Below are 12,647 nucleotides of genomic sequence, written 5' to 3' on the forward strand. Positions count from 1 at the left end.
TGAGGTGGACATTTTGCAGAAGAAACTGGATCCCTACCTCACACCATAACCCAGAAAAATAAATTCTTAATGGGTTAGAGATTTAAATGCTAAAAACGAAGCTATACCAATCCTAGAAGAAAACACAGTGAATTCTTTTATACGGTCGGATATGAGGAAAACTTTTACAAACAAAACTTTTGCACTGCCAAGTCAAAAGCCAGATGACAAACTGGGAGAAAATACTTGCAACTATATTACTGACAAATGACGTCTCCCTATTACATAAAGTAAAAACATAAAAATATACAATAAAGGTAATTTAAAGTCTGAATTGGAAATAACAGTATAAATATATTGATTTTTTTAAAACCTGATTTCCTAGATATGTCCACTGGAAGGTCCTAGAAGCAATGATATCCCACTAGCAATGAGTTACTTAGTCCCAGATTTTAGTTTCTAAATTCCATTATGCACTAAATAGTACCAGGGCTCCTTGGAGAAATGACTGATTCTAGCTTTGGGGCAGAGCAAGTACAAGGTGAAACTGGTGCATTACAAGCAAGGAAGTACTCTAACTGGTTCATATCAAAGGACATGGGAATAGACATGAAGGGGCTCTCCTTTGCCAAATTAGTGGACAACTTGAACAACATGAAGAAAATGATAGTGAAGAAGTATAACAAACTGAATGAAAAAAAGTCCATAATCCTCAAAGAGACAGGCAAGAAAAAAAGGAAACACTCTTCTTGACCAAATGCCAGTTAGTAAATGTAGAAGCAATGATAACATTAGAAACCCACCATTCTGCATCCCCTCACCACTGAAATAGTTAATTCAGACAAGAATCATCGATGGATGCTGAAACCATGGAGTAGGGTTGTTGGGGAACAGGATATTCACATGGTCTCAAAGCATCATTCCACACATTACTCAGCTATTACAAAGGGAAATGTATCTTTAAAACAGAGACATCTGGTGTACACCACCCTGATAAAGGACTGAATTTAGCGACACCAACAATGGGACAACCTGACATTGTATGCCACCTGATGTGATGCAAAATAGTACATACCACTCACAGCATTCTTGCCAAAACAGTTTAGCCTGAATCAAATCACAGCGAAACAGACCAAATCAAAACACTGGACATTCTACAGCACAACCGGCTCAGCCAGACTCTTTTTTTAAACAAGTTAATATCATAAAAAACAACAAAAAGATTTGAGATTAACTGAGATTAAATGAGACTAAAATGACATATCCAATCTAACTGCGATTGTGGACTGGCTGCTGGATAAAATAAGCAAGTAAACAAAAAACTACTAAAGATATTTTAGGCACAATTAGGAATATCTGAATACAAACTGTTCATTAGATGATGACATAGAATCATTGTTAATTTTCCTAGATGTGATAATGGAACTATGGTTATATAGGAGAATATCCTTATTCTTGGCAGACATACAAGTGAAGTCTTTGAACAAAGAAGGAAATGTGAATTTAGAAGTTTTATACCAACTTTTTTCCCCCCAACTTTTTTGTGGTTTTAAAAAATTTCAAAATAAAGTTGGGGAAAGAATAATAGGTCCTTAATATACTTTTAATGACCTTACAGTAGGGAAGCAAAACTTCAATGGTTTTGAACACTACAGCATCTTCCACTTAAGCACAGTAAACATGTTTAAGTTCCTGCTGAAAAAAATCTCTTAGCATTATTTAAAATAAACAGCCAACAAAACCCAAAACACTCCTTCCCTAATTCTGGATTGATTAGAACCTTCTTAAAAATAAGAGAAAGGTCCAAAATTAATGCACAAATGAATAAATAGCTATTATAATACATATTTATATTTTACATGTTGATAGCTCCACTCAATAAATCTCCTAAGTTTATTGAAAAATAATAATAATTTTATGCACAAATTACTGTCCCAAATCTGAGGTATGAGTTATTTATAATTCTCTATTACTAGTTTCTGTTCCTTTACAGTTAGAAACAAACACATTTCAAAGGACAACTTATTAGCACATCCTGACTGGAGCCATGCTACACATACTGGGAGACTGGCCCTGGCTTTACTAGATACGTGACCCTGGGCAAGGTACTTACACAGTTATGCCTCCACTTCCTCATTCAGTACAGCGGAAACAGTATGTGTCTCATAGGCTGACAGGAGGATTAAATTAGTTAATATAGGAAAAAATATGTCAAATTGGACCTGGCATACTGAGCACATTCTATATATACACATACACATACACACACACACACACACACACACACACACAGTCAGAATGTTTATTTTGACTTTGATGTTTAAAATATCCTATATTTGTCATATTTTTTCAACAGTCTTTAAATACATGTAGAACTAAAGTTTTAAAGGAATAAAATAGTAAGAATTATAATGAAAATATATATGACAAAGGTTAGCTATTCTAACAATGAGTTCTGCTTTAGAAAACTTAACAGCTAGTCTTATACAACCTGAGGTGAAAATACTGACTTTATCACATCTTCAAAATATTTTTTAAAAAATACACACACATACATTTATGTACACATGTATGTACACAGATGCCTACAACCCTGTCCTCTCCTCTCTACGCCACCACGTGGTCTGGACATACTCTCCTCATCTGGACGATGGGAACAGCTTCCCAGCAAACTCTGACTTGCTCCTGGGCCTTCCCATGACATCCCACACTGCCAGAGTGACCTTTCTACAGGGGAAATTATTTTGTCCTTCTACAGCTTAATCTTCAGGATAAAAATCAACCCCCGCCCCCCAGTGTTTAACTCAAACTGCTTAACTCAAAACGGCATGCTGAGCCACTCAGGTTGTAGCTACGCCAGCTCACTGACTTTCGCCCTTGCCACCCCACCACTCTCGGCTCCCATCAGAGTGTACTGATGCTCTCCCCTTTCTAACATCCCTTCTTGGCTTAATTATTTCCTGACATCTTTTAAAGTCCAGGTCAAACATCACGTTCTCCAGGAAACAGTCTGTGATCTCCTTCTCCCCACCCACTTCTGACTTAGACACCCCTCCCCATCTCTCCCGTCCCTTTGCATTCCCGCACAAGCCTCTACCACAGCAGTTCCTTGACACAGTTACTAAAACTCGTTTTAGCTGCTGATGTCATATAGTTCATATTCAAGAAATGTTTGTTGAATGATTGAATACATGAATAGAGAAAATGAGAATTATAATAACATCGTGCAGCAAAACAGGCCTCAGATTCTCCATGGATAGTCTCCCATATTCTAAACATTTTTCTAAACGTTCATTTAAAATGAACTTTTAATAAATGTGCATCTTAAAGTGGCTTATCCTCATTTAGTGTAGTATAATGTTAATATGTATTTTATATTGGACTTTTTCAGGATGCTATGGGAAGCCCTCTATCTACTGGATACAAATTTCAAAGATTTCAGAAAGGGAATATTGTTTGAACACTGTACTTTTCCTATATTGAATGAAAAAATTCCCCCAAACTCAGAAACATCAAAGGCTGAAGGCCCTGAATCTACAGAGACCACAGAGGTGAAGCTTAGTGAATATTCAAACCCACAAATCAGGAGGCTTTCCTGTGTTGGTCATGGAAACAGGCAGTGACCCATTCACCAGGGTTATGTGAACACAGATGAGCAGGTGGACAACGGGAAGCGGGGAAGGGGTCCCTGAAATCTGAGACTGGTGAATTCATGCTTGTGCTTGAAAAAGCACAAAGCAAGCAGGGAGAAGTGGGTAACTCTGTGGATCACATCAGTCACACGACGTGGATTCTGGTTTCGGCCCTGCCATCAAGAACGAGTAGAGGGGCTGGCCCGTGGCTGAGTGGTTAAGTTTGTGTGCTCTGCTTCAGTGGCCCAGGGTTTCACCAGTTTGCATCCTGGGTGTAGACCTAGCACTGCTCATGAAGCCATGCTGTGGCGGCGTGCCACATAGCACAACTAGAAGGACCTACAACTAGAATATACAACTATGTACTGGGGGCTTTGGGGAGAAGAAGAAAAAAAAAAGAAGACTGGCAACAGATGTTAGCTCAGGGCCAATCTTTAAAAAAAAAAAAAAGCAAGTATAATTTAGTCTTTCTGTGCTTCTGTTAAACCGCACACCTCTGGGAAGATGTCCTGGGCTATGCCAGTCTCTAATGATCTGTGCTATTTATTCCCAGATGTTAATCAAAAATTAAATTCACTGATCCAATGAATATATAAATTTAGTGTTTAACTGACTTTTAAACTGATGCCCAAATAATTTACCTGTCCTAATCAATAATCAGTCAAGATCCTATGGTACTTATTTCTATTTAAAAACTACCAAGAACTGCATATAATTTTTAGTATTTGATAAATTTCCTGAGTAAACTTTAAAAGGAGACTAAAGTCTGTTCAAACTACTCTTTTGTGAAATTCTCTAGATATTCAATCTGAGGACAGTCAGCTATGTTTCTAATAAAACTGACACATTTATTACATAGACAAGGCCTAAATACTTCAATTCTGCATGTTCAATCCATAAAATATAATTTAGTATCTATAAGTCTTTAACACTAATATTAATTATTTTAACAATAATGGTATATATACTACCTTAAAAACCAAAAGAACAGGCACAAAAAAGATAAAAGGTATAATATTATAATTCAGGTATTTTTTTTTATTAAGATTTGTTACTGCAGTGAAGAATTAAAAAAAAAAAAAAAAAGACATATAGCACCAAAACAGGCTTCCAGGATTTGCCTGTGTCCTCAATTTTTTCCTTTGCTCTCTTTTTGGGCAGCAAACATCCAAGCTATCAATGTTATGGTCATCCTAATCGTTCTTAGTCTCTTGGCCCCGTTTCATTCAATAGCCTCTTCCAGCTTGTCTCATTAACTTGTATGGACTCAGAGACCACACACGTGCCACCGATTCCTCCATCTATTCTCACGCTGCAAGCCTGTGTTTCCAAGTAGGCGGTCCAGCTCCCAGTACACGGACTGACGCAGAGCAGGATATTTAATAAATGAGGATCAATGGACGAGCAAGCGCTTAGCTATCTCGCTCCAGGTGTGTTCTAGGCACCTCGAATTCAATATATCCAAAATACAATTATCTTTTTCCCAATATCCTACATTTCCCTATTTTTGTTAGTGGACTGTCATCCACTCATTCAAAACTAGAAGACTTAGTTATCCTCAAATTCTACTTCTCTATCCCTTACCACTCACATTCCAAACCTCCAGTACTTAAGGATTTAACATCTTCAGTTTCTTACTTCAGTCCTGTCCTCCCACCTCAATTACAAAAGCATCTTTTAACTGGCCTTCCTAGCTGGAAGGCCGTGAAACCTTTTACGATTATCAGTTTTCTCATCTCATGACAATTAGTTTAGATGCCGCCTTCTCAGTGAAGGGTTATTCGTCACTACATCACACATGCTCTCCAGTGCACTTTGCTCACGTTTCTCACTACAGCAGGGATCAAGCTGCGCGATCCCACCCACGTCCCTTTTTAAACATGTCTCTAGTGAACACTGTCGGTGCTGACGATGGCCGGTGTTCCGCCCCTCATTTATACAAGGCTCTGTGCAATCTGGCCCCTTGCTGCCCCTCTGGCCTCATTGTCTTCTACTCTCTCCCCCATTCCCTCGGCCCCAGCTATACTGGCCTCTTTGCTATTCAAAATGCAGACCAAGCACATTCCTGACACGGGATCTTGGCTGGGGACGCTATTCTCCCAGACAACATGGCTTTCTTTCTTCTTCAAAATTTTGCTCAAGCGTCAGCTTCTTTGTGAAGCTGTCCTTGACCACCCTATATAAAACAGCAACCTAAGCCCAGTCCCCAGTTCACTCTATCGCCCTTCTCTGCTTTGCTTATTTATTCTATATTTGCTTATTGTCTGTCTCTCTCCACTAGAAGGTAAGCTAAACAAGGACATGGATCTTCACCTGTTTTGTTCAAGGACACATTAGAATAACACCTGTACTAGTACCTGGGGCAGAGTAAGTACTCACTGGGTACTTACTGAATGTATGAATGAATCTTGCATTCCCAGTATCTGCATGTGCAGGAATTAAACATCCTTTAGAATTAAAAACAAAAAAAAGAACAAAGTTAAAATGAGAAAGGATTTAATAATGGAAAACGTATTTTCATGTATTACACTGGTATGGTACTGAGAATGCAGGAAGGTGGGAACTTGTTTTTCAGGTTCATTCATAAAAGATATAATTTAAATTCTAGAGAGAGAGAATAAATTAAAATTTTGAACATAAGCATGATGATTTAGAAAATGTTTTCCATAACTCAAAGCAAAAAGAAGTCATTTAAAAATAATATGCTTATTATGCTATACCTTTCCCCTGTAAAAAGTTCAAGGAATATTAAGAAGTATGTTAACGTGCCTAACTGCTATACTGTGCAACTATAACTGCCTCAACATTAGATCTTAAAATATTTTACTTTCAAATCTTTCTTAATCTTCACTTGAAAATATATCGATTAAAAAGACTGAGACGACATTAAGTATCAAGCCTTATAATGTGACTAAAATAATAAAAGAAAGAAGAAACAAAAAAAGAAGAAAATAAGAGACATCCTCAGCAAAAACCCAAACTTTGTTGATTCTGAGTTCGCCAAAATAAAAAACCTGCTCACCACCTACTTTGCTGAGACAAATTTAACAGCTCTGAAATGTGAGACTTGATTCCTTTCAAATGAAGGGCACGTATACACATCATACACACACAAAAACACACACAGTCACTCTCACACATTAATATGAAAGCACTCGAATGCTTTATAAGTATTCACTCACTTATTCCCAGGACAGCAGAACACCCTTGGGAGGCAGATTTGAAGGACGTAGCATAGTAATTAAGGTTATTACATGACTTGTGACACATTAGCCTTGTAAAAGCCAACAACAAAATCCAGATGCCTAGTTCTAAGCTAAGTTTAGAGGAGTCCTAAGTGGACAACCTTGTTCTCTATTGTAAAGATAACACAGAACTCTAAGCAGGGCCATGGCAGTAAGTGTGTGTTACAAGGATAACATATTTAATCAGATCGATTCCTTTCTCTGCACTCCCTCAGTGTTTTGCGCTGGTCTGCTGTTGACCTCACCCCCATTACACTGTAACTATTGCTCTGCCTGCTGGATTCACCAACCAGCCTGGGAGGACTGGCCTTTCCCTCCATCTCTCCCAGGGCTGGGCGCAGTCCCTGCCACACGGTAGGCTCTCCATGAACACTGGCTGATGAATCACATGAACTAATTTTTGAAAAAGCATAAAAAGGTTTTTATTTTTTATTCTGAATAACAGCTTTTGTTAAGAGTCCTTCTACTAAAATACAGTTCTGGTTCTGCTCAGACAGAAAAAGATAGACACTAGTCAAAAATCATTCCCAATTTTTACTCCTTATGAAATTATAGTTGAATGTTTTCTCAAAAGGAGAAAGTTGAGAAAAAAAGTAAATTGCTTGAAATTAGAACATTAGAACAAGGTTCTACTTTTCACTTATTGAAAATTTAGAATGCAAAAACTTCTTAAATTATTTTTAAAAAATGACCAGTCACTCCATTTAGTCATTTCTTAGTTTCCATATTTGTCATCAACTTTGCTCTCAGACTTGGAGGCAAGTTGCTGACTAAGAACAACACAGAGAGTGATTCTTTACAATTTCATTCAAGGAAAAAGCTTCCTAAAAACACACATTTAAAATTCTGGAAAATACAAATCAACATTATCTAGACATCTCTATCATTACCAGAAGGTCTGGTTCCTAAACCTAATTTCCATTGTTAGCTGACATTTTCAATAAGTGATGGATATTCATTTCCAGAAAACATTACCAGTAAATTCTATGATATCATAGACTGTTCACTATCCAGACCAAACTGACTAAACCACAAAATGCAAAAGTGTGCACTTAGCTACTCTAAGGGAAACCTTAGGGCTATTCTGAGCACAGCCTCAGAAAGTGCAACCTCACTGAGTAAGAGTCAATGAGAACTGAACTGAGAGCCGCCTCCTCTGAATTTCCAGGCCTCAGCAGACACACACCAAAGTGTCTAAAAACTAAAGTATCTCTTGCCACAGACTTAATTTTAAAAAGTTACTTTGGGACACAGGAATTGACAAAGGAAACAAAAATCATTGTTCTTATGATATAAATGGCATTTCATTTTTCCTCCTGACCAGGAGAGGACAGGAAGAGCTGCTTCCTGCGTTCTAAGCAGTGCAACTCTAAGGAAAACCAGTAAATAAAAGTGATTCCTGAGTTTGTAAATTCACCACTTTCCACAGAATTATGGAACATAAATGCTGAAATGGACAGTGACGTGAAATATGTGAAAATGTTAACACGCAGGTATATAAAGGGAAGGAACGAGTGCTTATGATTAATATGGAGTAAAATTTGATCTTTTATTTTAAAAATCAATTAAAATACTTTTCATTATTTGAGAGGTGGTCAACATTTTGATATACAGATGTATTTACTATAATACTGAAAAACTAAAAACAATCATAATATCTAGCAATTGAAGAAAGGCTTTACAATTATGGAATACTCATTTTCTTCAAAACTATGCATTACGTTTATTATGAGAAAAAAATTACAGAGAAATCTACTTTAAAAACTACATATTTTCAAATAGATCCTACAATAATATCATCTTGTATGCCTAATTATCTTAAAAATGGGAAAACTATCAGTTTCAGTTTGAGATTACAAAAATAGTGAAGTGTGTCTTATGGTTGATATTAAACAATATTAAATGTAGTCTTATTCTCAAGCTATAAAAACAAAGTGATGCCTGGTCGAACTAATGTACCATTTTATAACCTGCCCTCTCACCTCACCTGCTGCAGTCACATAAAGTTGTAATTTTCCCTTTAAGCCTCACCATTGGGTGAAATGATTACTGACAGTTTCATTTTACCCTAGAGGCACAGCAGTAAATTATAAAACTTTCACCATGATATAAATTATGTTCTGATAAAGAAGTTGAAACCTTCAAAGTCTCCTACTTTAGAATTATATAATAAAAACCACTTTGTCATGGAAATGTTTTAATCAGTATGCCCAGAATTTGTATTTTGAAAAAATATATATGTAGTAGAGGAATATGGATTCTAACGTAAGACATTCACTAAGTTTAATTCTAAGAACACAGTGCTTTCTCTTTGTAAAATTTAGTGGGAAGTTAGGTAACTTTAAAATAAGGCTCCATGATTAAAAGAGCTCTGAGTATAGTCATAAAGACACTATCTATAACTCTTACTGCATTGTAAGTCAAACATTGGTTGGCATTTAAAAACTTTCACTTGCAGTAAACACTTTCCTATGCTCTATTTTCAAATGACAAGTCACTAAGATAAAATAACTTGCTTCAGGTCACAGCATAAGTAACAGAATCCGGATCTAAATTCAGGTGTTTCTGACCTCTCGGCTAAGTGCTACCAGAATGTCATTTACTGATTTAAATATGAAAAACAAGAAACTTCTAGAGTCCCTATTCAAGTTAATCAATATTGATTAATAACATCTGCACAATGATGATGATTAAATATGAAATCTTCAACATTATATTCAGGGAAGATTTACTATTAAAGGCATTGTTTGTATTCTATTAAAAAAACTTGTAATCTATTCTTTATATTGTAACACCTGATTTGTCTGGTGTCAGATAATGAAGATTTACATAAAGGAGATTTTGTAGGTCTGAACTGTCCAATATGATAGGTACTGGTCACACGTGGCTACATAAATTAAAATGAAATAAAATTAAAAATTTAGTTCCTAAGTCACACTACCCACGTTTCAGTATTCAATTGCCACTTGAGGCTAGAGGCTACTGTACTGGACCGTGCAGGTCTAGAGCTCAGAAAAGGGGTCTGGGCTGAAGATAAACATTTGAGAGTCACTGACATATGGGTTTTATTTAAAGTCATGAGATCACCAAGGAAGTGAATGTATACAGGGAATAAAAGAGGATCAGATTACAGTGGAACAATCCAATAAGACAAGGAAGAAAAGGGGAAGAACCAGCAAAGGAGAATGAGGAGGAGTGGCTAAGGAGATAGGAGGAAAACCAAGAAGTGGTGTCCCAGAAACCAATGCATTAAGAAGCGATCAAATGTGTCAAAGGCTGCTGATAGTCAAGTAAGAAAAGGACAAAGAATTGACCAATGGGGGTTAGCGATGTGAAGGTCACTGGTAAGCTTGGAAAGAACAGATTAGAGAGCTCAACAAATTTATAGAAGATGAAAAGCGATTAGAAAAGTGTCTGAAATCATGATGGCGGGCTGCAGTAGATATAGAATCTATCTGGCAATGAAACTCAGAGGACCTGTAAACACAGAATCAGCACATTCAGTAGGGGGAGAACTAAACAAAACCCAGGAGAAATAACTAAAGATTCACATATAAAATACGTAGGCCAAACAGGCTGCAGATTCCACATAAAATGAATGCTGCTGAGCATTAACCACAGGCAAAAAAAAAAAGTCTTTGGAATTATCTCTAAAAATAATACTGAACAAATCATTTGGGAAGAGTGAAGACTTCTAGAGTGGATGCTGTTGTCCCACTTATTCTCCTTCTGAAGCCTGACACGCAGACCCATTTATCTTGCCTGTTTACTCTAAATATAAATTAATGTCTTAGCCACGTACACAAAGTTCTCAATAGACTTTCTGCTAAGGTGAACAAAACAGTGAGATTATAGAGCTATTTACACAAAAGAAGAGGAACATCATATTTGTACCCGGTCCTTCATTTTTAAAAACAGACAGACACCAAGGATCATCAGATATAAAGGAAAAGCCACTGGCATGAAAGAAAAAAACAGGATAGATAAACATATGGAAAAACTGAACACAGAGGAAACATCAATTCAGAGAAGAGAACTTAGATTTAGTAAGATGTAATGACATCCACAAAACTTTGATACTAGAAAAAAGGAACAAACAGGACAAGAAAGAAAGCATAAAGATCAAAAGGATAATTGGTGAATTAAGAAAGATCTAGAATAAAGAAATGAAAGGGCTCTGAGACTGACCAGTTAGAAAAAGGAAAGGAGAAGGAAGAGACAAAGGTGGGTCCACAGTTTCCACCTGAAAACCAGCAATGCTCTCATGTTGTCAGCAATGAGACAGAAGAGTGAAGTACAACCGGTCCTCTCAGGAAAGTCAAGCTCACTCACAGCAATGATCACATTTCTGTCACACACATGACAAGTGGTTAGCTTACATATCGTGCTGCACAAGTTTGAGGCTGAACATCTTTTCTGAGATTAGATTTCATATTTCAGAGCCATGCATACTCTAACAGTTCCATTTAACTTTGCTTAAACTCTCAAAAATTTCACATTTGATCTTTTAAGTAAAGACGATTATATGCAAATAAATTCTATAAATCATCAAACTATAAAAAAGACCAATGAAGAAGCTGTTAATACATCAATTAGAAAGCTTTGGAAAAGGTAAACATCAGAATATCTGTAAAATACAAATTCAACGATCTGGCACGTACTTCCGTTATGTCAGGATTCAATTACGTAGTGTGCAAATTCATTAAATCAATAAGATCACATTTTCATTTTTATAGTTTATGGTTTTCAGTTGCTTTCTTTTTATTTTTCACTGATTCTTAATACAATTATTTCACTTTTAAAATTAATCCACTTTTGGGCAAATGCTACAGTATCCATTGATAACTAAATTTAGTAATTTCTTAAATACACACAGAAATGTGACTGAAAAAGAAGAAAAGCTTAAACTCAGTTCTCTATTTTTAACAGATGGGGGAAAAAGGTTGAAAATTTTCAGGTTGGAATCATATACACCGTATAAATACCATATAAAATTGCTTCTTACAAAATAAATGGCTAGGAAATAGTGGACAAATAATAAGCTCATTCAAATCAGCAGATTTAAACGAAGAGAAAATTCTGCATTCGTATTCTCCTCTCAGAGGGTATTGGGAGAAATCCGGACACTAGTACTAAATGCATATCCCTTTGCACGAAGAATCATTCATTAAGCATATTAATATTTACTACAGTTGATAAAAATTAGGAAACAATACATATAATATACTTTAAGTTATGAACATGGTTAGAAACATTATACTACTTCAAATGACATTTTTTACTCAGGAAATATAGGGGCTTTCATTACAAGTGGGGATAAGTTTTAATCTTTAACAAGTGGATTAACTCAGATCACTGGAGACTTACTTAGTAAAATACTGATATTGGTTACTAAAACGGCACCCTATACCTTTAATGTACCAATAAAACATTAATTTTAGAGAATGCGGTTATGAACAAGAAAAAATCTAACAAATGAAATCTCAGTCTTTGTGGAAGGGAAATGTAAAATAGTGATGTGGACAGGAAAAAACCCACATGATCAAGGTCTTTTGTTCAGCATCCAGAAAAATCCAAACATGAAAACAGGGCCACCCCTGGGGTTCTGTGTTGACTGGTACTTACGCGGAAAGCCAAAGTGTGCAAAGTTAAGTGAGTTCTAACGGATTAAGTTTGAGATGCTTGTTTGAACACTTTCCTCTTAAAATTACCTCATCTTAATGACTTTTGTGAATGCTTCTCAAAATTCTATATCCATTATTTGTCTCTCTGATATGTTCTTTTTTCTATA

The 12,647-nt window shown here is 36.2% G+C and overlaps 1 protein-coding gene across 48 annotated transcripts in view; it reads right to left on the reverse strand.

Annotated features, from left to right (window-relative positions):
- The window catches only part of AHI1 (Abelson helper integration site 1), a 180,137-nt gene that overhangs the window by 78,193 nt on the left and 89,297 nt on the right, over window positions 1-12,647 (reverse strand). For 20 of the 48 annotated variants that reach the window (XR_011522162.1, XM_070557281.1, XM_070557293.1 and 17 more), the window contains one exon: window positions 6,002-6,058. The exons of the other annotated variants lie outside the window; for them this stretch is intronic. Coding sequence is in view for 19 of the 20 variants with exons in the window: in XM_070557281.1 (XP_070413382.1) it covers window positions 6,002-6,058 (57 nt within the window). In the remaining variant the exon portion in view is untranslated. The remainder of the gene's footprint in view (window positions 1-6,001; window positions 6,059-12,647) is intronic. 48 annotated transcript variants of the gene reach the window in all.

The sequence above is a fragment of the Equus przewalskii genome, chromosome 9 (genome assembly GCF_037783145.1).
Source record: "Equus przewalskii isolate Varuska chromosome 9, EquPr2, whole genome shotgun sequence".
Lineage (NCBI taxonomy): Eukaryota > Metazoa > Chordata > Mammalia > Perissodactyla > Equidae > Equus > Equus przewalskii.